The 23627-nt window shown below is 43.5% G+C and overlaps 9 protein-coding genes across 9 annotated transcripts; 5 read left to right on the forward strand and 4 right to left on the reverse strand.

Moving 5' to 3' along the window:
* Positions 1–3071: 3071 nt before the first annotated feature.
* BO79DRAFT_183358 (S-methyl-5-thioribose-1-phosphate isomerase) lies at positions 3072–4958 on the reverse strand. Its single transcript, XM_025680267.1, has 2 exons — positions 4214–4958; positions 3072–4161 (listed from the first exon to the last, which is right to left on the reverse strand). Exons 1-2 carry the CDS (start codon positions 4732–4734, stop codon positions 3534–3536), a joined length of 1149 nt encoding a protein of 382 aa, XP_025534050.1. The 5' UTR covers positions 4735–4958; the 3' UTR covers positions 3072–3533.
* A 142-nt stretch (positions 4959–5100) lies between these two features.
* Positions 5101–5768, reverse strand: BO79DRAFT_212022 (U4/U6-U5 snRNP complex subunit LSM6). Its single transcript, XM_025683123.1, has 3 exons — positions 5598–5768; positions 5331–5444; positions 5101–5269 (listed from the first exon to the last, which is right to left on the reverse strand). The coding sequence occupies exons 1-3, from the start codon at positions 5701–5703 to the stop codon at positions 5247–5249; spliced, it is 243 nt and encodes an 80-aa protein (XP_025534051.1). The 5' UTR covers positions 5704–5768; the 3' UTR covers positions 5101–5246.
* A 183-nt stretch (positions 5769–5951) lies between these two features.
* Positions 5952–7235, forward strand: BO79DRAFT_205090 (small ubiquitin-related modifier domain-containing protein; the record flags this gene model as incomplete). The annotated part of the gene is made up of 1 exon (XM_025681831.1): positions 5952–7235. The coding sequence occupies exon 1, from the start codon at positions 6024–6026 to the stop codon at positions 7233–7235; it is 1212 nt and encodes a 403-aa protein (XP_025534052.1). The 5' UTR covers positions 5952–6023.
* Positions 7236–7705: 470 nt separating this feature from the next.
* Positions 7706–8452, forward strand: BO79DRAFT_71950 (RNA methylation protein TRM112). Its single transcript, XM_025689657.1, has 3 exons — positions 7706–7966; positions 8044–8233; positions 8287–8452. Exons 1-3 carry the CDS (start codon positions 7781–7783, stop codon positions 8289–8291), a joined length of 381 nt encoding a protein of 126 aa, XP_025534053.1. The 5' UTR covers positions 7706–7780; the 3' UTR covers positions 8292–8452.
* Positions 8453–8526: 74 nt separating this feature from the next.
* On the reverse strand, positions 8527–12926 carry set1 (histone methyltransferase SET1). Its single transcript, XM_025680268.1, has 2 exons — positions 9016–12926; positions 8527–8955 (listed from the first exon to the last, which is right to left on the reverse strand). The coding sequence occupies exons 1-2, from the start codon at positions 12629–12631 to the stop codon at positions 8852–8854; spliced, it is 3720 nt and encodes a 1239-aa protein (XP_025534054.1). The 5' UTR covers positions 12632–12926; the 3' UTR covers positions 8527–8851.
* Positions 12927–15899: 2973 nt separating this feature from the next.
* gfa1 (glutamine--fructose-6-phosphate transaminase (isomerizing) GFA1) lies at positions 15900–18737 on the forward strand. The gene is made up of 7 exons (XM_025680269.1): positions 15900–16009; positions 16077–16184; positions 16245–16315; positions 16408–16639; positions 16716–18109; positions 18162–18323; positions 18379–18737. The coding sequence occupies exons 2-7, from the start codon at positions 16180–16182 to the stop codon at positions 18597–18599; spliced, it is 2085 nt and encodes a 694-aa protein (XP_025534055.1). The 5' UTR covers positions 15900–16009; positions 16077–16179; the 3' UTR covers positions 18600–18737.
* A 240-nt stretch (positions 18738–18977) lies between these two features.
* Positions 18978–20053, forward strand: BO79DRAFT_205103 (lumazine synthase RIB4). Its single transcript, XM_025681832.1, has 3 exons — positions 18978–19201; positions 19267–19432; positions 19518–20053. Exons 1-3 carry the CDS (start codon positions 19153–19155, stop codon positions 19933–19935), a joined length of 633 nt encoding a protein of 210 aa, XP_025534056.1. The 5' UTR covers positions 18978–19152; the 3' UTR covers positions 19936–20053.
* Positions 20054–20064: 11 nt separating this feature from the next.
* On the reverse strand, positions 20065–21509 carry BO79DRAFT_205105 (proteasome core particle subunit alpha 7). The gene is made up of 5 exons (XM_025681833.1): positions 21350–21509; positions 21230–21295; positions 21010–21168; positions 20599–20925; positions 20065–20544 (listed from the first exon to the last, which is right to left on the reverse strand). The coding sequence occupies exons 1-5, from the start codon at positions 21350–21352 to the stop codon at positions 20206–20208; spliced, it is 894 nt and encodes a 297-aa protein (XP_025534057.1). The 5' UTR covers positions 21353–21509; the 3' UTR covers positions 20065–20205.
* Positions 21510–22254: 745 nt separating this feature from the next.
* Positions 22255–23554, forward strand: BO79DRAFT_212026 (uncharacterized protein). The gene is made up of 2 exons (XM_025683124.1): positions 22255–22528; positions 22584–23554. Exons 1-2 carry the CDS (start codon positions 22430–22432, stop codon positions 23346–23348), a joined length of 864 nt encoding a protein of 287 aa, XP_025534058.1. The 5' UTR covers positions 22255–22429; the 3' UTR covers positions 23349–23554.
* The last annotated feature ends 73 nt before the right edge of the window (positions 23555–23627 follow it).

A 23627-nucleotide genomic window follows, 5' to 3' on the forward strand; every position in this document is an offset into this window, starting at 1 on the left:
ATAAATATATTATTTAAATAAATAAAATAAAATTTATTTAAGTATTCTTATAAGATCTAGTTAATATATTTCTAAAAAATATTAAAAATATTTATAAATTTAAATAAAATAATTAGCTACTTATAAAATCTATATTAGATATAAAAAACTATTATTTATTCTTATTTTTTAATAATATATATTTTATAGAATATTATAAAAATATTAAGCTTAGTAAACTACTGTATTTTCTTAATTTAATTTAATATTTTATAAATTAAAAATAATAAATATTAATCTTTTTTTATAATAATATTTAATTTATAATAATTAATATAGAAATAAAGATTTTTTTTAATTTTTAAATAAAAAGTATAGAAGCTGCAGCTGATAAACTATTTATTTAAATAAATTTTTTATTTAGTAATTTTATAAATTCTTTTTTAAATATAATAAATTTTTTTTAGAATATATTATATAAAGACTTTTATAAAAATTAAAATATTTTTTTATTTTTTTTTTCTAATTTAATAAAGTAATTAATACTAGATTTATAATATAAAAATAAGACTTCTATATTTTTTAACTTAAATAAATTTAAGAATTACTAATATTATTTTAATAACTTATTCTTTAGATTTAATTTAAATTTAATATATAAAGTACTTTTTATATTTTTCAGAAATATAGTAAATATTTTTATTTTTAATTTTAATATTTTTTTTTCTTAATTTATGCTTAGAAGGCAGCGGTTAATATTTAAATAAAAATATATTTAAATTAAAATATTTATATTATCTTAATCCAGATTTAGATTATCTAAAGATAAATTTAATTTTAATTTAATTTAATTTTTTTATTATAATACTTCAGCTAAAAAAGGTCTAAAATAATATTATATTTTAAATTATAATTAAATATATATATATATAATCTAAATTTAATATATGCTTTAATATCTAAATATATTTAAATAATATAATTAATAATTTTTTTTTAATTTTAAATATTAAAATTAAAATAATAAAGACCAGATCCAACTTATTCTTTTTTATATATTTTAGATTAATAATATTATAAATAAAATATTTAATATTAATTATAATATAGATATTAGTTACTTAGTTAATAATAATTTCTAGAAATAATAATTTAGAATTTATATATTTTTTTTTTAAAAATCTTTTATTAAAAATAATTTTTTTTATTTAAAGACTTCTGTTTATAACTTTATATAAAAATTATTTTTTTTTTAATTTTTATTTTATTTATTATTTATAATTTTTTTTATTAAATATTTTTTATATTTTATAACAGCTGCTCAGACTAGAGATTAAAATATAAATTTTTAATAATAATTTTAAATCAGATATTTATTTTTTCTGTATTAAAAGTAAAATAATTTTTTATTATAATTTTTTAATTAAGATTTATTTAGCAGAATAAGGATTATACTAATTTAAATTTTTAAATTAAATTATATATTTTTATTTTTTATTATTTATTATTAAAATAATATATTTTTAATTTATAATATTTCTTATATTACTTATTAAAATTATATAGAAATTATAGATTTATATATATTACTAATAATTCTGATATTTTTCTTTAAATATTCTTTATTTTATATTATTATTATATTATTAAAATTAATTATAATATTTTTTATAAGAAAGATTCTTCTCCAGGCTAATAATAATTTATAATAATATATAATTAATTAAATTTTTTAATATTATAATTTTAAAGATATTTTTTTATATTATATTACCTGCCTGGATTAAAATAATATTAAAATTTTTTAAAAAATCTTTAAAATTTTTATTATTTTATTAAAGAAAATATAGTTTTTTTAAAATTTTTATTTTTTAATTCTTATTTTTATAAACTTTATTTAATTTTTTTATTATTTTTTTATAAATAACTGTGCTGCCTATACTTTAATATTATAATAAATTTTTTTTTTATATTTTTTTTTAGTTATTTAAATATATAAGCTATCTAGAATATATTATTTAAATATATAACTAAATTTATAAAAAATTTAAATTATAAATATATTTTAAATTTAAAATAATTTTTTTTATTTTATTTATTAAAAAATTTAATTTTTAAATATATAAATTTTAATTACAGAGCCGTGTACTGGGAGAAAAAAATAATAATATTATAAAAAATATTATTTATAATTTAAATATTAATAATATTTTATAATTTTATAATATATTAATTTAATTATTTATATTTATTTTATTAAGCTTATTAATAGTAATTCTATTAATTTATTATTTATTATTTAATTTTTTCTAGCCTATTGATAAGGTCAGTAAGAAATTATAATTATATTATATTATTTATTATTTTTTTATTTTATTTTATTTTATTTTATTATATTTTATTAGTTATATAGTCAGACTCTGTACTGTAGATTTATTTAAAAAGTTATTTTTAATATTAAAAATTATCTTTTGGTTCTAAAAGTATATTATTTATTAAATAAAAAAAATAATTATTATTTAAAACAGGGTCTTAGAGCTTCTGAGATTTTATATATTATATTTAGTCAGCAGACAGTAATGAGGCTGGTTAGCTGAGTCCTCTAGTAGGGGCTTGTCCTGTAACAGATATATTAACTAAAAACCAATAAAAATAAAATAGAACTTACTAAGTAGAAATTAATTTTATAAAAAATATATAAAACAGCCTAATTTTCAAGAAATAAATAGTTTTTCCAATTTTTTCTTAAAAAATTATTAGTCCATATGAATACACAGGCTTCATTCATATATGATTATTTATTGTAGTCTTTAGGTTCTCACAGTTGTCACAACTGCCAGGGCCTGCAGGCTTTTCTTCCTGACAAACTTCCGATCATAATGATCTTTTCTATGAAAAAAATACCGAACTCAATATAATCTGAGAATCTCCATCCAGGAACCATACGTAGGTCATTGTATATTATATATACAGACTCTACAGAGCTGCTTTTACAAGACTGCAGAGGCGGTATGCAAAGTCATATGACCATTGCTAGGACAATCTAGAAGGCTGCTGAAATGGAGTTAGGACAAACATGGCGGAATTGACTGGCAGAACATTATTATATACTCTAAACTAGCACCCACGTTCTTGTCGGCCTTCAAATTATTGAGCCGTCACCCACCAAGATACCCGCACAGCAGCCATGCCTTCTAGTGACCAACATAATGATACCATCGCCCAAGTAAGTTGATCCGAGCATGACCAGTAATCGCAGTTCAATGGATACATACATTTTGAGCGCCCTGGTATTGCTATGTTCAACATGAAGATGCTGATCACTAGCAACAGGCTTTCAAGGATATTACAAGGTATGCGTCAAGACAACCAACCCTTGTTTTCACCTAACAGGATGGTCCCAGTGGCGAAATGACAGCTCTGGCGCTGGAAAATCATTTGGACAACCTGGAGAACAAAATAGAGGAGTTACTGAACGCGTTTGAAAAGCACCCAGAAACCGAGCAGACGAATGGGCAATGCTATAATCAAGACGAGGTGACATCGACACAAGCTCATGTTGAGGAGGAGTTGCGAAACAAGTCCTCCAAGTGAAACTGGCCATCGGCGTCCTTCTCTGCCACGCCCTTCTCTGTGATGATACCGTCAATAAGTGTGGACGGTGTGACATCAAAGGCCGGGTTCCAGACATCGATGCCATCAGCGGCTATGCGCACAGTTTCTAATTCAATATCATTGGTAGATTTGTTGGCACGCGGTCCTCTGACAGTTGTGACTTCGGAGGCCGCACGTTCCTCGATTATGATTTCATGACCGGACGGGGTGGCCAGATCAATTGTAGTAAGCGGTGCAGCAACGAGGAACTTCACACCGTGATACCTTGCAAGCACAGCGAGGCCATAAGTACCAATTTTATTCGCTGTATCTCCGTTCGCAGCCACCCTATCCGCTCCCACTACGATGGCATCTACCTGAGTACCAGACTTCGCGAGTAGAGCAGCGGCCATAGAGTCTGTTATGAGAGTGGCGGGGAGACGGTCGTGGACCAATTCGAACGCAGTCAACCGAGATCCTTGATTGTAGGGTCGTGTCTCGGTGCAGTAAGCACGGTTCAGATTGTCTGTAGACGCAAGGGCGCGAATAACTCCGAGCGCAGTGCCGTAACCTGATGTTGCCAGGGAGCTGACGGCGGGTTAGGATTGGATCACCTGCAGTTGAGCTTGGTTGTACTTACCCCGTATTGCAATGTGTGAGAACAGTAGCCTTCGGCTTGCCCACGGCATTGGCCATGATCCATTGGGCACCATGCTTTCCTATGTTTTTGTTGTCCTCAATATCCTTCACCAGCATTTCCTCTGCTGCTTGTATCAGAGCAGTAGCGACGCTGCGCCCAGTCGATCCAGGCCTTTGTGTATGATCACTCGCCACGGCCCTAAGCTTCCGAGCAGCATCGGCCAGGTTTACTGCCGTGGGTCTGCTGCTCACAAGATAATCTAGCTTGTCCATAATGAAAGCTTGAACCTCTGGAGCTTCTGAGGGAATGCCATTGCATGAAATAAGGCCATGAAGTTCAGATGCAAGAGCGAGGGCCGCTACAATGGCAATAGCGGGTGCTCCTCTTACACGCATATCTTTTATTGCGTGCCATGCTTCCTCACTTGATTGTATCGTTATGTATTGTTCCACATATGGAAGCTGCAGTTGATCTATGATGGACAGATTGCCCTCGTTATATCTGATTGCCTGTAAAGTCATGATTCTGTTCGATTCAAAAGAGGCGAATTGATTCAATTCTTCTGGACGCTATACGTTCCTTGCGAGGGCACACTTTAAAAACAAAGCAGAAAGTAAGCTCTGCAAGATTGAGTACGAAAAGATAAAAGTAAGATCGAATGTGACGTTGGCTGGATGAATAGAAAATTTGAAACTCGGAGCCTAACTTGCTGGTCTGTAACACAGCACTGAATCCAGAATCGCACTTTTAACCGTTAGGTGGGGCATAGTGCCTAGGTCACTGCCGTACCTTATAAAGCAGCCTCTAGTCAGACGGTTACCCCTCCATGCGCTAGCGATTCCTGGTTTGCGCAATGGAAGCAGTGCAGATTCTAAAGTATAACTATCCTTTTATTTGACATGGGTCTTAAAATAAGAAATTGTTTCCGCTGCTGGAAACCTCGTTCAGAGGCTCAAACAAAAATCATTTGGATTGACTATCTGCGCTGGTCATCCATTTGATAGAAAAGAGTCGCTAATAGAAATTCATAGTATTAATGCGCGGATATATACAGCACTATGAGAGTCAAAGAGAAATAGTTAGACGTGTTCATCTCCTTAGGTGTGACATAACAAACCGTTATTTCCGCGAATGAAGGCATCCCCGTAACTGCGGGACAGATTTCCATTAACAAACTCCTCAGATTTCTCCAGAGCGATATTCATATAGCCATCTACCGATTGAAGTTCCCCTGAAGAGTTCGTTAGCGTTTAATATTCCTGTTCTTCGTTTGTATATATCTCCTGTCCCCCCATAAGAGTCGTACTCTTCTCCTGTACCAGGGGAGAAAGACTCGATTTTGGCAGAAACGGTAGGTAAAACAAAGCAGAAGATGACTGTTCACCTTTATAGACAACGCCTGAGTTCAATTTGACAGTAACTGGGGCGCCAATGATTTCACCCAGAAAAGCTGAGGGATCCTTGCCATCAGATGAGGCACCGTTCTCCATTTTGCTGTCCTTTCTCTCTTCCTATCTCTAAGCTTTGAATAAGGGCTGGAAATGCTCAACAGGCGCTAGGTGATCGTAATCGGCAATTTCACTGATTTAGTAGTGATTGGGGGTTATCATCAGTCTTAGCCCGAAAGGGGTTAGACGAAGGCCGGGGTCATGAAACACGTGCCTCTCCGTAAGCTGTAACACTGTAACATTGAGTACTGTTTTATCAAGCATTCTGTATGACTGCATCTGGTCAACTACTCGGACTCATTTTATTTCCATTGCAATATCCGATTTGCACTCATCAATACCTTTCACCACGTCCGACTCAAATGCGTTCGTTTTTCAAAAAGCCTTCATGGGCAAGCAGGGGAGATGAGGGAACAGACCCGAATTTCTACCGTCATGCTGGTCAAGTCTATAATGACATTATCACTGCCAATCGGAAAGCTCGGGCTAGCCGACTGTCTGTAGTGCAGGAACCAAAGGGGGAACCAGAGCAGGAATTAGAGCAGAAATCAGAGCACACAAACTCCAAACGTCGACGTCTCTCCTGCAGACAGCCCTCCGCAGAAAGTTCATTAGGGGCCTTCACTCACAATGAAGCACTGCACAATGCGGAACAACCATTGGATTATAATGCTTCTTATGAGCACTTACAAGAGACCAATAACAATGGCGATGGTTGTGGTCCATCCGCGGGAGTCTCATCTTGTGGTATCACAGTTGGCATTACAACAGAGACTGACGACCAATGTTGTGAGTCACTACCTGATGTGGAGCTTACTCAAGTTGGGGCAATCCGTGCGCATTCAGAAGTTACAAAAGCAGTCAAAGAGAACAAGATTGCTTCCGTGCAGCAGTCACGTTTCGAGAATGCTCGGGAAGTTGATGAGACTGTCAAACCCCATAATCACAGTCTTGCCCATAATCAAGCAATAGTTCAGATCCTCATTACCTCAAAAATCCCAAATACCAAACCATTGATTGTCCGCCGAAAAATGAACCAATCTCTCAAGGATGTCCGTCTAGCATGGTGTAATCGCCAGAAATTCACCAAAGAAATGCAAGAATCGGTCTTCCTGACCTGGAAGGGTAAGAGACTGTTTGATGTTACTACATGCCGAAGACTGGGAATCCATGCAAAAAGCGGTAATTTTAACGGACATGACACATTTCACTTAGATGTGGAGGATATACAAGTTCATATGGAAGCTTCTACAGAAGACCTTCTCAACGCTGATCTTTCACACTCACAGACTGTGACTGACGCCAAGTCCAGTCCGGAATATACGAGCTGGAATGGAGCAACTTCGTCCCCAGACATGATACTATTAAAGTGTCCCGGGTTTGGTGATTTGAAGGTAGAGCTGAACCTGGAGATGCAGGTATCAGAGCTAGTTGCTACCTTTCGTGCTGCTAGGCAGATACCCGCAACCCGTGATATACAACTTGTATTTGACGGTGACCGCTTAGATATTAATGCTTATCTTGCAGACTACGAGCTCATGAACAGCGATCTTGTGGAGGTTATAATTAAGTGAATGAGTTACAGAGATGTAGGCAAAATATCACGAATATGTCTAAAAACCTGTTCACATGTATAATAAACAATTTGTATTAGCCTAAATTTTATCAGTCATATCGGAATTTGCAGTGGTCTTAATTTTCTCAAAATTCCTACAGTTTGATACCTAAATCGAGTTCTATCTTACCTGATATCTTCCCAGGAATGAGTGGGGGAGGAGGGTTTCATTACCCCATATGAAACATGATTTCACGGCATCATACCATACCAGTGATTCTCTGCGCCGTAGAAGACAGCTGACATTGTTCTCAAGTCTGGATTATTTCATCTTCAAATCTTTGATTTCTTCAAAGGCATGTGCTTGTCTAGTAACTACCCCCTAATTCGTAGCATGTTAATTTAAATTTCGCTGAGGCTTGAGAAACGGCAGCCAAAGTATGAAAATTACCGATAACGTAAGACACTAAAAATTTCCCACCCAATATATCCAAAGCGAACTCTGAAGGAAAATGTAGAACCGTCGCCCACTTTCTTCATTCTGGGTTAATATTTCTATTCGAAATGAAGCTCATCACTGTCAACTTTCTGACCTGTGCTGTGAAGGGGTGCAAAACAGCAGCAGCATCATATCCGCTGCATTTTCGAGATGCTGAATTAGAATTGCAGGAACTGGAGTTCCAGCCAGAGTTCATACTCAATATTATTCCTCGGATTGATTGGGAAGCGCTGCGAGTCATGGCAAATGAGGTGTGTGTACATTCCTGGTCCAATGCAAATCATACCACATACTGCTTTATAGGCTGTTTGAACTCACCCGGAAATAGCTCGGTTTTCCCAAAATCCCAGACACTAAGCCGGAAGGTGATGCGCTTAATGATGAGCAGCTTCTAAAGGAACTCCACAGGCTCTTGTTAGAAACACAGGTTGTTGAAGGAAGATTGTGTTGTGGAAATTGCGGCCATGAATATATGATCAAGGAAGGAATCGCTAACTTTCTTCTTCCCAGCCATTTGGGTCTGATATTCTTTTCCGTTAAACTTGTCCTTGACTTTGCTGACCACGCGCAGTCTAAATATACGAAGGTGTGAGTTCAAGTGAGCCCGGTCACTGGAACCCGAGATGCCTGTCCAGGAATCTGCTGGTCTCTTATTGACAAAAATATTTGTGACCTTCCGTCAGTCGGCTTTGCATCTACCAAAACTGCCAACCGGCTGTCAACTCTACGTAAACAAAGGATCGCAAGTTAATTTGGGACTTGAAGTTCCACGAATGCCTTGCAGCCGGTCAACTCATATCATGAGATACGCACTTCGTTGTTATAAAATACAATCCTACCAGCCGGATGCTGGTCCTTCTCTCGACCAATTCCAATGAACGCCATCAGACTAATGCATCTATCTATAGATGGATTTGCAGACCAAGATTGAGGAAGGTATCGAGATTTGAGTGGCTGGGTATGGAAGGGGAGAGGAGGAGAGAGAGTAAGAGAGTAAGAGAGGGAGAGAGGGAGAGAGCGAGAGAGCGAGAGAGCTAGAGTGTGTGTGTGTGAGAGGGAGAGAGGGACAGAGTGAGAGACAGAGTAGTGGGGAGGTAGTTCTTTTTGACATGGATTCCGGGAACTCAGTGGAAGCCTTAGTTGAGAAAACCTTTACACCCGGTTGAACCACAGAGGCACGGGATTCTGTCATCGCTATCCCACTCTCTCTCAAATTTGTAGTCATATGTCAGCTCTTCGTCTGTTTATGGAGTATGTTAGTATCTTTTCAATTTGACCAATACATGCCATGCCCACTTACCCCTTTCAATGTCTCGTAATGCATAGATGACGATTCGCTTGCTGCCATCGACCTTTATTATTTTGGCCGTGCAATTCGGCGTACAGCTGTGGTTGATAAACCTGGCAATACCACCCCTCTTTGTCGCATCTATAACTGTGTTTTCATCGATACGAAAAAGGTAACTACTACCGATTCCGCTTTTCAGGTAACGCCGTTCTCTCATGTCAGCAACCTGCTGCCGGACCTTCTCACCCACATATTCAATGATCATATCGTTCGCAGATATGTTCTCTTCTGCATAGAGGCCCCAATTATGGATGGCGGATCGAGCAAAACGAACTGGCTTCTTCCGTTTCTTCAACTGGTTGAACCGGAGAACATCTCCATCGCCGCTCTGAGTTGGAAGAGCCTGCTTTTGAGCGTTGATATCAGCAATGAGGCGGCGATTGTTAACCCTTGTTGAACGGGAAGTGGACTTCGAAATCGTTTTTGCTGCAGCAATCCTTGCGGCTTCTGCAGCAACAGCATGTGGATCGCTCTTCGCCCTAGCTTCTCGCTCTTCACGGGCCTTTTGAACTTTGATCCGGTGCGGCAGATATTTTGATTTCTCCGACTCCAAGATCCGTTTTCTTCCTTCAGTTCTTGCTGCCCCAGTCGTGTTTGAAACGTAGTAACCGGGAATGACGGTCTCCTCGCGTACCGGACCAGACTCTTCAGGGCGATTAAGTGCCTTGATCTCCTTTTGTCTCCAAGCCCAAGCTGAAAGGTTGCCAACATTGGATCTCGAGAATTCTCGTAAGACATCACGAAGAAAGCAAAGATCCTCTTCATCCTTAACTAAATTCTGCCAACCGTCGAGATCCAGCACAATCGATTCGTCGTCATCGACCGTTGAGCGAGGCTCGTCATTCGATACTCGCCATTCAATCTCCGTTCTAGGCTCTTCAGTCTGCTTGCCATGCTCAAAACTACCAACTTGGGATACAAGATGGCGATGGTCTTTGCCGAGACCTTTGTACTCAACATCAGCACCCCATGAGTCCATGAGTGCCACTGCATCGTCTTTCTGACCATGCCCTGCCAATTGACCATGGGAGACCAAGGGATCCGTGCCAGTTACAGATGGTTCATCTGCCGCTGCGATGACATCCTGGATGGTATCTGACCGAGATGGGGAGCATGCCATGTCTTGGTCCTCCCCAGATCCCGCCGCATCATCCATATCGAAGCATTCGTCGCCTCCTTTCTGTTTCTTCCGTGCCTTTGCTCGGTCATCATCCACCTTTCTTTTGCGTGATGAAGATTGGAGTCGGTCAGGGACCTGCTCGGGAGCCTCGCTTGGCGAAACGCCAGATTCATCATCTCTCGTGATGTCTATATCGTGAGACCTATCACTATCGGTCTGCCTTTCGGCAACAGGAACTTCCAACGTTTCAGAGCCGATCCGATCCGAGTCTTCCTCTGAATCCGAGGTCTCAGAACTCATTCGGCTCGGGGCACGACTGTCTAAATCTTCAGTGTCTCTGGTAAAGGGTGTCCTTTGCTCATCGTCTGAATCGTCCACATCGTGTAGTTGCTGGAGACGATGGTAAAGTGGTCTTACTTCCTTCTTTCGTAAGGGCTGTTTTCTTCTCTCATCCAAGAACGCAGCGTTCGTGCGATCTAGTCGATGTGCCTTTCTGATCCGTGGAAGAGCAAGTATATTCAGACCAGACGAACCCAAAGGATTCCTACTGGTTGACAAGTCAGAGCGTGAGTCAGGTGTGCCAGCTGAACTGTCGAGGTCGATGCGGAACATAGGCCTTTTAGCCCCCTCCGGTTCAGGAATTCCCAGCCTCTCCCTCTTCGTAGCATGTCGAACTGGATCCAGGTAGTCATACAAGGCCGGTGCTGCAATTCGAGACTTCACATCTTCAAGTAATTTGTCTCGTAGGTCCCGTATTATTATCGCCACCACCTCTCTGCAAGGGTCCAGATCCAGGGCACGTTGTCTTTTTTCTTCTTCGATGTCCAACTCTGCTTCCCTTTTCAGCCTGTCCTTTTCGGCTCGCTCTCGCTGTTCGGCCTGCAGTCTCTGAGGACTTGGACTTCGTTCGTAATTAGGATTCCCATAGGGCTGACTCTCCATGTTCATAATGTATGTGAACAGAGGTTTCATATGGCACATCTTGTAGCATCTTTCGGTTTCTTCTTCGCCGCGCCTTGAATTCTCAAACACAATGTAGTACCCTGTCTTATCGCAACGTATGTCTTTCCAATCGAATAGTTTGAGCCTTTTCTTCAGATGCGGAACGGTGGTACTGAGGACCGGTACATAACAGTGTGCGATGAATATATATGGGTCACGCTTGATCTGACTCAGTATAGGTATTTCTTCCACCAGTGATGGTACAACAGGCTTCAAAAAGCTTGCCCTCGGCCCTTCCGGGACTGGGACCGTAGGGCGCATTTGGGACCTTCCAGAAGGGCCCTTGGGAGCCGTCGGTGGAGGCTCATTATTCTTTGCCGAGACGCCCGTTTTAGGTTCCTCTGCACTCAGAAGGTTGTTCCTGTCCCCCATCCTCTGAGAGTCGACTGCCCTTGTTACTATCTTTGCCGAGACGATGCCGTCCCGGTCTAGCTCGACTCTGATTCTGCGCGTTCCAATCCGTTGCTCTTTTTTGCACTCATAATAGGCTCGCCTGGCTGCGTTCGCCGCGAGAACGGGCCCGCCTCCTCTGAAAGATGCGCTATCTTTATATTTGACTGAACATATCCCCAGAAATCTACCGGTTATTGGATCGGTGCGGTTGTTGATTTCAGCAATCTCCCCGAAACTCGAGAACAACGCATTTATTGGGGCGATTGGGGTCAAGGGATCGAATCCGGTGACCACTATCTGTACCGGAGGTCCAGGGCCAATAGTTGTCGAAGCGTCGTATGGCCAGTGTTTCAATGAGTAAGGAGCTGGCCGAAACTTGGTCTTCTGCTTGCAGCCACCACCTCGCGAATAATTGGATATTTTTAAACGAGGGTCTGCTGGTCGATCATCTTGCCCATTAGGCACTATATCCACATATCGCGCTTTCCTTCGCTTCTCCTTCGATGATATCCGCTTCTCTGAATCTGGGTCATAGACTAACTTCCAGCCCCTCACGTTTCCAGAAGTGCGACTCTGCGATCGGGGCGTTGGTGGGGTTTGCAGGGGCGTCATGGCGGGCTTTATGTCATCGGTCTTTATGGTGCCTGAACTATCTTCGATCCCGTTGGCTATCCTTATGTGAGATGGACTGAGCCTCTGAGCGGGCGACGACTCCGCGTTAGTGAGTGGCGTAAGCGTATCGAGACGCGCTTCATTCCCATATGCCGTGCTAGGCTTATGTGTCGATAGGCGGGCAGCCGAAACGCTCATACTGTCAGAACTTGCAAGTCCATCACCATTGACAGTCGGCAAATTCTGTTCCTCCGCGTAAAGACCCGGTGTCAACTCAAGGATTGCCTTGGACTCTTCAGGAAGCGCACGCCCTTCATCGCTATGGTCGTGTTCCGGATGGGCCTCGGAGCGAGGCCGCTCCCGGATGGTCTTGCGCTTTTGCTGGAGGACGGACGGTGCGGTTGGGAAGAAGTCTGCAAATCCTGCTGAGGAGCGCGACATGTTGAGAGGTGGCTACAAGCCAAGACCACGATAGCTCCAACCAACAGGTAGCATCCTTGGTAGTTGTATAATACTCGGTGCACGGATTTATTGGCAGGAAATATCCTGGGCACAAGGCGGTAACGCGAGAAAAGTAAATCAATAAAGTCTGGAGAGAGCGGGTAGAATTGAGAGAAGCAGGCTCGGACGGAGTTAAAGGAAAGGAGGGTAACAGAAGGGGTGGGTTTACAACTCCTGGGGTAGAAAAAGTAAAATTAAAGAGGGTAAAATCGAAGGAGGAAGGTAGGGAAGAAAGCAGAGAGAGGCTGTACTGATTAAGGTACTAAACAATCTGATTTTCCCCGTTCTGGTGAGCCCCTACCAACGCGACTGGAAAAGCGCGCGGAGAGAGCGATTCATGGCAGGAATCGGCTTGCAAGGTGGCGGGGAGCGTAACAATCCATGTGCGATCACGATGGATGGCTCAACAAACACGGGCTGTCGGCACGAACTGGAAAGGCGCAAAACGAAGGGGCAGAGAAGTACTGCACATTGCCATAACGTCTGCGAAGTTATAGGCGACTCCCGCGGCTCGACGTAGACTTATCTTTTCTTGCCGTTTCTGCTCTTAACACGTACAGTAGGGGTGCGGAGTACGGAGCGATAGGTAGAAAATCCATCCACCATACTTTGTCACCTAGGGACCATTAACTACTCCTGTCTACTACCCTGGAGGTTCCCTAGCCAGGACTTCGTCAAATGTTATGTGGAATTGTCAACTCCTACGCTAGTCCTGAGCCGATATTATCCTTTGATCATCTAGCGTATGATGAGTGTTACGTGCTGTGGTAACCTGACTTCATTTTGCGAACGACATCGACAACGACAACCCAACGGGCGGGAAGGATGCAGATTTTGACCTAACGAAGCAAACAAATTCATGTATAGTCAGCAGTGCATCTCGATGCCAGGGCTCTGCATGGCACTCCAGAAAGAAGAAAGACCTGGCGTTTAAGATTGACTAACATGACTGTTCGCAGTCATGGTACTCTTTTGCTGCAATGCAATCGTGGGCGTCTTTCCAATATATTTTTTGTTTAGCAACCTCTGGAGAGACCGAATAGTATGGAAAACATCCAATTTGTATGAATAATGCTATATGCATTAACTTATATGTGGTGAAGATTGAAGAAGGAGCGGTGGTAGTAGTTAATAGGACTCGGACCTGAGCTTCACGTCCAATGTTCTTGCAAAACCGGAACCCTTCCGATTAGTAGCAGCTTGAATATACTGATGAGACGGCAAAGTTGGACTGTCATCCTTGCAGGCTAGTGGGCTTGGGCTTTAAAGTATCACACAGAGTGTCACTTCATCGACTTTCAATAGCCTCCTGACCTGATCCAGGCTACTAGTAGGGGGTAGGATAAGTGGTCAACCCGATAATAGTGTGGTTGAAGATATATAAGCCTCTTACCTTCCCTTCGGCAGTGACAGGACACTTACAGTCGTTCACGGGCAAAGTAAAACACTTAACATAGGAGCAAACTATTGTCTGCCTGTGTTGAGTATCATCCATTTCCATGCTTACAACAAGGGCGACCCTACGTCATGTATGAATATGATTATGCAATAAAATTCCCAAGCTACGTATCATACATACTTGCTTTTGGATGGGGCAGATATCTATGCCCCAATTCAAGTAATGCGAGAACCGCGTAGAAGGAAAACAAACCGTACACATGCAAATTACCAGTAAGAAGTTAAAGCATCAGCCTCCGAGGCCTATGAGAGCTAAAAAACCCTACAGCCTTGAGCTGTGGGGCTTCTACTCCGTATCGGGATCCATCGCACAGCAAAGCTGACTATTGGCGACGATGTGTGCGGTACTCCATATGTAAAACCACAGATACGCTGAGAAACCTATGAATGTTGTCGGGTATGCAGAGTCTTATACCGTGCGACAACAGAAAGAAGCATAATAAACCTTAAGCTTTGACTACTTATACAGTAACGTAGCCCGTGTATCTACTCCTTACTTCCTGGAATCCGGATACGAATCATGAAAGATATATGGAGTATTGCATGTAGGCCACCTCTTTGTCTTTGCCACCCAGTCGGCGGTGTGCCCGCATGCTCGGTAAGTAGGCATTCTGCATCTGCGAAAGTGTTTTTAGTATCAGCTAAAAACCAATTCTGGTACGGGAGACTCGTATTCCAGGTCCCGTTGAATGAATGGATTGTCACATATATAATAAATAAACCCCATCATGGGCTTTACTTTGTATACCATCCATGCCATATTAGAAAGATATTGAAATGACCAACCTACGTAGACAAGAGAGCTTGGCGGCTCCGGAAGTATGTGGTTTGGGATCTTGTTTGGTGAACCGCTACTATTTAGTAATCGGCTTAGGAAAGGGGAGGATCGAGTTTTTGGTTCAGTTCCCCATGGGTCCGATGAAGTACCCAGGGGATACGCACGGTGGCCCCTTTTAAAACACATCGCGACAATTACCCCTCCCCCTTTTCCCACTCAATTATCTCGGTTTCCATGGGCAAGTTTACACCAGAGGCAAAATGTACTGTGGGATACGACTCATGAAGAACAAAGAGGGGCTCCCTCACGATCTAGGGTCTCTACCTGCCAGGTTCTTTGTCCCCAGCACATGTACATACATAACATACATAACTACGTACTACCGACATGAGTGCTGCACCTGATTTCACCTGCTGCTTACAACTTGATGTGTTGCATTTTCCAATTGTAGGAGTACATACCTATCTCTCAAGCAGATCACCACGACCATCGGGAGGGAGGGCAAAGTGATAGTATATTTATTACCTAGCGCTGAATTTATTATTAGAAACCTATGTTTAGAAGTTCCCTAGATCATATACTCCGTCTCAGCATTCGAACCAGATCCATGGCGTCAGGGAAAGAATTTGCCTAACTTGACTAATAATAGTTAAAAGTGGAGCGTTATTCTGGCCATGCAGGTGGGGGTGAGTATCGTACTTCGGTATCTACTGAGCAATTCGTACAAGCTAGTACAATAATACTCTATCGCTACCTTGGATGCGGATGGTCCTGGCCTGACTCAGGTCACGGGTGAAACATACCAGTCGATTGTGTGAGGCGCAGGGTGGGCTTATTGGCTGCTACCTCATTTGATGAATGGCTGAGAGTGCCTATAGCAGCTTCCCTGGTCTGTGTGTGCCAAGGTGGGTCGATCTCACCACATAAAACATAACAGCTCCCCCTCCTTTCTACCCTCCCAATTGTTTGTTGATCCCAGTGAACCACCTCCTCAACCTCTCCGTGTCTTTTCCTCCTGATTCCTTTTTCTCTCAACCCACCTTCATACTTACACCCCTGTTCATCACCCCTTCTCATAAGCAGTAAGTCGAATTCATTTCCGAACGCAATGTTCGTTGTTGGTGTCTTGATTAACATGGACCTCCTTAGCTGAACTTCTCGATATCTAGACATAGTGTCGTCTTCTTGGAGCGTCAAACGGCCCCATACTCTCCCTCACGTCTCCGAGTAATCACGATAAAAATAACCAAACATGTGGTATGTCTGGCTCCAGAGCTCAACCCTCGTATATTCTGATGTCTAATACAAAATCTCAAGTGGCATTTTCGGCTACATCAACTACCTTGTCGAAAGAGACCGCAGGTTCATTCTTGATACTATACTTAACGGTTGGTCCCCTCCCCGTCGTGATAGCCTCCGTCATGTCTCAAATCGCTCCCCGAACTTCTCCCAATATATCTTGTATCCTGACATTGCGTAGGTCTTTCGAGACTCGAATACCGTGGTTATGATTCAGCCGGTCTCGCAGTCGATGGCGACAAGAAGAAGGAAGTCTGTGCCTTCAAGGAAGTTGGCAAGGTCGCTAAGTTGAAGGAACTCATTGAAGAGTCCAAGCCCGATTTCACCAAGACCTTTGAGTCCCATGCCGGTATTGCTCACACACGCTGGGCCACTCATGGTACTCCGTCTCGCCGGAACTGTCACCCTCACAGGTTGGTTAACTGAAATTATGCCCGCCGATTGGCTTAGGCTAAGGAAACATGAGACTAACATATGGCCATAATCCAGATCTGACGCCAACTGGGAGTTTGCTGTTGTTCACAATGGTATCATTACCAACTACAAAGAATTGAAGGCCTTGCTGGAGAGCAAGGGATTCCGCTTCGAGACCGAAACAGACACTGAATGCATTGCCAAGCTTACGAAGTATCTTTATGATCAGCAGCCAGACATTGACTTCACGGTATTGGCCAAGGCTGTTGTCAAAGAACTCGAAGGCGCTTTCGGTCTCCTCATCAAGTCTGTGCACTACCCTCATGAAGTTATTGCGGCCCGTAAAGGTTCCCCGCTTGTTATCGGTGTGCGAACTTCGAGGAAGATGAAGGTGGACTTCGTTGATGTGGAATACTCCGAGGATGGCCCCCTTCCAGCAGAGCAGGCTTCTCAAAACGTTGCCATCAAGAAGTCTGCTACTGGACTGCTTGCACCTCCTGACAAGTCACTCCTGCACCGGTCTCAGTCCCGCGCTTTCCTTTCCGATGACGGCGTTCCTCAGCCAGCCGAATTCTTCTTGTCATCAGACCCATCGGCGATCGTTGAGCACACCAAGAAGGTCCTTTACCTTGAAGACGATGACATTGCTCATATCCATGAGGGCCAGCTGAACATCCACCGTTTGACCAAGGATGATGGCACGTCGAACGTCCGCGCCATTCAGACCATTGAACTTGAGCTACAGGAAATTATGAAGGGTAACTTTGATCACTTTATGCAGAAGGAGATCTTTGAGCAGCCCGAATCCGTGGTCAACACTATGCGTGGTCGACTGGATGTCGCAAACAAGCAAGTCACACTGGGCGGTCTCCGGCAGTATATTTCTACCATCCGTCGGTGCAGAAGAATTATCTTTGTGGCTTGTGGAACCAGCTACCACTCATGCATGGCTGTGCGTGGTGTTTTCGAGGAGCTTACTGAGATACCTATCTCGGTTGAACTTGCCTCGGACTTCCTGGACAGACAGGCACCTGTCTTCCGTGACGACACATGTGTTTTCGTTTCCCAGTCGGGAGAGACAGCCGATTCCCTGATGGCCTTGCGCTATTGTCTCGAGCGTGGTGCCTTGACTGTTGGTATTGTTAACGTTGTCGGCTCCTCCATCTCCCTCCTGACTCACTGCGGTGTGCACATCAATGCTGGGCCTGAGATTGGTGTCGCTTCCACGAAGGCATACACGTCGCAGTTCGTGGCCATGGTTATGTTTGCGCTCTCGCTTAGCGAGGATCGGGCTTCCAAACAGAAGAGACGCGAGGAGATCATGGAGGGTTTGGCCAAGGTATCAGAGCAATTCAGAGAGATCCTGAAGCTCAATGAGCCCATCAAGCAAATGTGCGCAAAGTTCTTCAAGGATCAGAAGAGCTTGCTGCTGCTGGGCAGAGGTGGCCAGTTCCCCACGGCCCTCGAAGGTTAGCAGGTCGATCTTTCTTGTCATCACTCCTCATTAACATGATTTAATAGGTGCGCTTAAGATCAAGGAGATCTCCTACCTCCACTGTGAGGCTGTTATGTCAGGCGAACTGAAACACGGCGTTCTTGCCCTTGTGGATGAGAACCTGCCCATCATCATGATCCTTACGAGGGATAATATTTTCTCGAAGTCACTGAATGCTTATCAGCAAGGTTAGTCAATCCTCCGCTCACATTCGCAAAGCTTTATTCTCTAACCATCCAACAGTCATTGCACGAGGAGGCCGTCCTATCGTGATCTGCAACTATGATGACCCAGAGTTCTCTGCCGCTCAAACAGAAAAGATTGAGGTCCCGAAGACGGTCGATTGCCTTCAAGGACTTTTGAACGTTATCCCATTGCAGCTTATCTCGTACTGGCTTGCAGTGGGAGAGGGTCTCAACGTCGATTTCCCCCGTAACCTCGCTAAGTCGGTTACCGTTGAATAGAGGGCGATGAAGAAAAACAATAGATTGTGGGCACGAGAGTGGGAACTTTCAATTAATGCATAGGGTTTCTAAATTAATGATGGTAACATGTAAACTTTGCAGTATTGGTAGTTTTTGCCCATATCTCTCTTAGTTGCCGTTTCCGTTTGGTTTCTGCTTCCGTTGTATCCGTCCGTTTGAGGTGTGTCCGGCCAGCTCGTCGCATGGCAACTGTAGCAGCCAGTAGTGTGTCTAGTAGTGAGCTAGACTTGTACATATCAAGCCGAAGGCAGTAAAGTAACCTGGAATTCCGTGGGTTGAGAGTGGGGGATCTGAGGGATGTTTTATTACATCAGTAAATATTGCTAACGAGATATCTAGCTCAAGGGATCATTACCCCTTGACCCAGCGGGGTACACTTCCGATCCCCCACTTTGCGTGGGAACTCGCACATATATGTTGCACATTGTTTGTCTGTCTCATCAGTTTCCTCGAACAGCACCTTCCTTCAATTCGACGACAATAGCCCATCGAGACCCTATATTTGGGAATCCTATACAAGAATTCGAACGCGATGACTTCTCTGTCTCTGAAAGGCCCGGGCGCTGCGCAGACCTATGATGGTAATGACGTCTTTCAGGTTGATCGTACGACTAATGATCCGTCTGCTAAAATTTGTTTTACTTAGGAACTGGGCTACGAATCGCCATCGTCCATGCGAGGTGGAATATGGGCATAATTGGTCCTCTCGTGGATGGGGCCAAGCGGAGCCTCCTTGCAGCTGGAGTTGCTGAGAATAACATAACGGTCCACACTGTTCCAGGCAGTTATGAGTTGCCCTTTGCCGTGCAGAAGTATGCCCATTGCCATCGAGCCTCTCCTTTCTCGGGGATTTTATTAGTGAGCTCGGAGACTGGTGCTGACTATGTACGCTGTCAGGTTATATGCGGCTTCGCAGATTGAAGCTGCCAAAGGCTCAGCCTCGGCGCAAGGCATCAGTGCCACCGATTTGCTGTCTTCCTCTACAGCGGACCTCACTAAGGCGTCTCCGCAGTCGCCATCGTCCGATGCACCTAGACCTTTCGATGCCATCATTGCCGTTGGAGTGCTGATTAAAGGAGAGACTATGCATTTCGAATATATCGCGGATGCCGTCACTCATGGATTGATGCGTGTGCAGCTTGATACGGGACTACCGGTCATCTTTGGCGTGCTTACTGTCTTGACTGAAGAGCAAGGCTTGGAAAGAGCCGGCTTGGGCACAAAGGGAATGCACAATCATGGAGAGGACTGGGGTAATGCTGCAGTGGAACTTGGAGCAAAGAAAAGAGACTGGGCTGAGGGTAAAATTGTTTAGTGGACCTTCGGCAAGGCAACGATCTCTTGTTTCGATTTGAGTTATTCTGCCGTTGATTTAGGGTAATCAATCATCCTCTACAAAAGAGAAATTATCAATTGTATACGTCGAAGATCAGGAACCTTGATTGGCGGTCTTAAGGCACAATTGCCATAAAGCATACATTCGTTTACCGTGCACCAGGATATGAGGTCCACATGAATAGGGGTAAAGTAACGAGATGAATAATTCTTTGACAGAGTCTTAGGTGTAGGGTTCAGACTGTAAAGTTCACTCCTCCATCCGCTCGCTCTCGTTTGAATCACCCTTTGTTGCGTCTTCTTCCTCGTCCTCTCCCTCCAGAGCTCTCTTTGCTGCCCGCTCTGCCTCCTCACGGAGTTCTTTCGGTACCTCCTCGTGCCTTCCCTTCGTCGGACCGTCTAATGAACTAATCCAGGTCATTTCCAGTTCGAAGTCCTTGTCTTTACTGTCTTCATGGGCGACATAGATAATCCGAGCCGCTTCCTTCACTCCATCGAGAAGGCTCAGTGTGCCGGAGCTCAGGTCGAGTTTCTCAAGCTCAGCCTTGGCTGCTTGTCTCCCTTTCCCGGTGGCGGCGCCATAATAACCCTTCGATAGCGTTAGCATCGTCTAAAAGCACCATTGTAAATTACAGGAGCATACCCAGTATAGGCCGCTTGGCTCAATCATATATAGACCTGGACCTCCAGTTCTAGCGCCCTCGACTTTACCGCCAGAACCCGACTTGGGCCCACTTCCGACCTGACCGTCGACAGCAAGCTCGGCTTCGGAGTCCCAGCCTCCGACAATAGCAGTCACGCCGAAAGGCCTGACACTAGAGTAGAGTGTGTAAGCTTGCACGTAGCTCCCAAGGCGGTTGGATAGCGCAGAAGTTGGAATTGGCCCTTTGTAAACACTTCTCCATGATGAAGCCTCATCACGAGCCCGAGAAACGAAATGTCGCCCGTCCGGCACTAGACCGGCGGAAACCTGCCATGGAAGCAACGTATTAGCGCGACAGACTCCTAATCAGCGTAGACGCCCACTGTTTCTGGACTCAGCTTGGATCCTTACAATGCCAACGTGACGATCAACCGTAGCTATTCTCTTATTGGCGCCAGGCTTCAGAAGCTTGCTGGTAATGATTTTCTCCACTGCGAGCACGACACCATCTTTGCACCTGATACCAATGGCTGTCCCTCCATTCTCTACCGCTTTAACGGCATATTCTACCTATTTTGAATAGTCAACAGAGCCGCGTTGGCTATGAAGGTGGAGGAAGGCGAATGGATACCTGGAAGTTGCGACCATCTGGGGAGAAGACTGAGTTGGAGAGATCGTACCCAGTGCCAATGGAAGTCTAGTGAGATAATCAGTCACGGAGGAACGTCGACTTGGAAGTTGAGGAACGAACCATGGCTGGAGAGGGTTGTTTAACACAGATTCAGGGGATGGAGTAGAATTAGAATATATGAGAATGTTGATAAGGCCAAGGTGTTGAGTTACTGGAGACACTTGAAAGCTTGAGCACAGGCAACGGGGCAGTTAGCAATGTGATCACTCGGGTAAGGTAGGTAGCTAAGGTACGCGTAGTTAGCAATGCCTGCCTAAGCACGAACAGCTGAGTACATCATCCCCTTCCTGGTATAGGCTAGTGTCTTGCCGCTTTTACCAAGCCCGACGCTGTCATGTGATGCGATCCCTGCAGCTTTACTGGCCCCACTCCGCCGGGTTGCGATAAGGGATACTAATAAGTCTCGTTGCATCATCTTTATACATCTTATAATATAGCATACTATTTACTTCTACTCGAAAAGGCAAGCTACTTATTGCACAGATTGTGCGCCACATTTGATTGGGCCTAAGATATCAACGCTTGTAAAGTTTTGTCACCTGATCAATACTATATGTTCGAGGGGATACGGTATGCAAATAACCGTATGTAATTCTATGCATGTGGGCTGGCATGCACTACTGGTTTCCATCCCCGCCGGCTTTCCCCTGTCGGCCTTAAAATGACCATCTTCTGAATGACATGGATGGTTCCATCAGTACATAACCAGCATCCGGTGGGTGAACAGCCACGCGACTTTCACTCGGTAGGTAGGTATATTCTACGTTCTGTGAACAAGATCTTGTAAGGCTGCATGAATAAGGTACTGGTCCTTCTGACCTTCATTATAAATGCCCAACCATGTGTCTGTTTCGGGCATCGACATGTATTGGTTTACATTTGACCAGCGCCTCCCCACCACATTGCTTGATGTTTCCTATTTAATCTTCCTACCTACCGAGCAAATATATCCTTTACTTCTGCTTGCTTCCCTTCAGCTAGAGTGTTGTATCCTAAACTGGACCTGAAGCTGTCTAGGGCTTCAATATTCATTCCCCTCCACTTTGCCGCCCGCCCTTTTATTTCGAGAACACCAAGAAGGAGAAGGTCAAGCGTGCATCATTTGCCATCCATTTGCACTCCCCAAGATACATAGACGATATGTCTTCATCTATATTGCATAGCTGCCCCTGCTGTGGGCAAGTTACAGATATCTCCAATGCACTTGCTGCTTTCATCGAAAACCCCTATTGTAGCCAGGTAGATACTTTTGACCTTTTGATATCATAAGCTCTCTGACAAGAGAACCACGCAGTGCGGATTGTCCGCTTCTGAAAGCGATTTGAAATTACAGAATGATCTCTCAGCACTCTTCGACAAGGGGATGAACTTAGAGACGCCGTTGTCACCCGAAGAGAGCGTGGGAGTACAGCGTCCTGCTCCCTCATCCCCAATTGTATATAGCATCACACAACATTACCATCACTCTGCGCATGTTGCTCAACAGAATACTACTCGTTCCTCCGAAGGTGTTCATCGCCGCGGCACCAATGCTACCGTCAACGAGACACTCCGACAGCACAACGTGGACCCTTCAACACTTTCGGCCAAGCAAATGGAGCTTTTTGAACATGCCATGCCAGAACAACAATCGCGCCTCATCCAGATGTGGCAGATCTCCCCAGAGCACAGCTATGCAGCAACTAGCAACGTCACCGGAACTAAATCGCTGGACCAGGAAAGCTCGAATGTAACCGGCACTGTTGGTGATCGTGAAATGTGCGATGTGCCTGATAGGAACGAGAATGGGGACGAAGGACACCAGTATGCTGAGCCATATATGGTAAATGGGTATGAGGCGATAGCCCGGGAATGGCATGGACTCCCTTCATCTCAGCCCACACACCTCATGGCTGAACCAACAACCGGATCACCGTACAAGCTTTCAAGTGACCCTGTTTACTATGCTCACTGTCGAAGATGGTGGGAACCTACACAGCAAAGTTCGGTGGAGTACCAATACGGTCTATTCGACGAGATGAACCGTCATCCCCAATGTGGCCTAGTGCAACCTCGTTAGATCGAGGGTACAAAGATGGCCATGGCGTTCATTCCCAGGTTGTGGTAGTCATTGCCCAGACAATGTTACCATAATGACGAGCCTGCGAGTTTCCGGCATGGTTAATGTCATGGAATGTCACGCTTGGATCGCTTTATATTTCCCTGGCTCTCGTCTGAATTGATAGGAATCTATTAGACGGTCTACCTAATGCCGTCAAAGAATGCATGTGCTTATAGCGACTTGAACTACGGAAGAAGCCTGCTAACTCTAAACAAGCTGTAGAGGGAGAGAGAACGT

This window comes from Aspergillus costaricaensis (assembly GCF_003184835.1).
Source record: "Aspergillus costaricaensis CBS 115574 unplaced genomic scaffold BO79scaffold_60, whole genome shotgun sequence".
NCBI classification, from domain to species: domain Eukaryota; kingdom Fungi; phylum Ascomycota; class Eurotiomycetes; order Eurotiales; family Aspergillaceae; genus Aspergillus; species Aspergillus costaricensis.

Coding starts and splice junctions, on each gene's coding strand:
- BO79DRAFT_205105 (XM_025681833.1), bottom strand. Junction 20,926..21,009: donor TTGATCGTCACGTTGGCATT/GTAAGGATCCAA, acceptor CTTCCATGGCAG/GTTTCCGCCGGTCTAGTGCC. Junction 20,545..20,598: donor AGCCAAGCGGCCTATACTGG/GTATGCTCCTGT, acceptor ACGCTATCGAAG/GGTTATTATGGCGCCGCCAC.
- BO79DRAFT_212026 (XM_025683124.1), top strand. CDS start 22,430: ATGTCTTCATCTATATTGCATAGCTGCCCCTGCTGTGGGCAAGTTACA. Junction 22,529..22,583: donor AAAACCCCTATTGTAGCCAG/GTAGATACTTTT, acceptor AGAACCACGCAG/TGCGGATTGTCCGCTTCTGA.
- BO79DRAFT_205103 (XM_025681832.1), top strand. CDS start 19,153: ATGACTTCTCTGTCTCTGAAAGGCCCGGGCGCTGCGCAGACCTATGAT. Junction 19,202..19,266: donor CGCTGCGCAGACCTATGATG/GTAATGACGTCT, acceptor TGTTTTACTTAG/GAACTGGGCTACGAATCGCC. Junction 19,433..19,517: donor TTGCCCTTTGCCGTGCAGAA/GTATGCCCATTG, acceptor GTACGCTGTCAG/GTTATATGCGGCTTCGCAGA.
- BO79DRAFT_183358 (XM_025680267.1), bottom strand. CDS start 4,734: ATGACTTTACAGGCAATCAGATATAACGAGGGCAATCTGTCCATCATA. Junction 4,162..4,213: donor CTCACACATTGCAATACGGG/GTAAGTACAACC, acceptor ACCCGCCGTCAG/CTCCCTGGCAACATCAGGTT.
- BO79DRAFT_212022 (XM_025683123.1), bottom strand. CDS start 5,703: ATGGAGAACGGTGCCTCATCTGATGGCAAGGATCCCTCAGCTTTTCTG. Junction 5,445..5,597: donor CTCAGGCGTTGTCTATAAAG/GTGAACAGTCAT, acceptor CGAACTCTTCAG/GGGAACTTCAATCGGTAGAT. Junction 5,270..5,330: donor CTTCATTCGCGGAAATAACG/GTTTGTTATGTC, acceptor TGACTCTCATAG/TGCTGTATATATCCGCGCAT.
- set1 (XM_025680268.1), bottom strand. CDS start 12,631: ATGTCGCGCTCCTCAGCAGGATTTGCAGACTTCTTCCCAACCGCACCG. Junction 8,956..9,015: donor ATTACGAGACATTGAAAGGG/GTAAGTGGGCAT, acceptor CTCCATAAACAG/ACGAAGAGCTGACATATGAC.
- gfa1 (XM_025680269.1), top strand. Junction 16,640..16,715: donor CGGAACTGTCACCCTCACAG/GTTGGTTAACTG, acceptor GCCATAATCCAG/ATCTGACGCCAACTGGGAGT. Junction 18,324..18,378: donor ACTGAATGCTTATCAGCAAG/GTTAGTCAATCC, acceptor ACCATCCAACAG/TCATTGCACGAGGAGGCCGT.
- BO79DRAFT_71950 (XM_025689657.1), top strand. CDS start 7,781: ATGAAGCTCATCACTGTCAACTTTCTGACCTGTGCTGTGAAGGGGTGC. Junction 7,967..8,043: donor TGCGAGTCATGGCAAATGAG/GTGTGTGTACAT, acceptor ACCCGGAAATAG/CTCGGTTTTCCCAAAATCCC.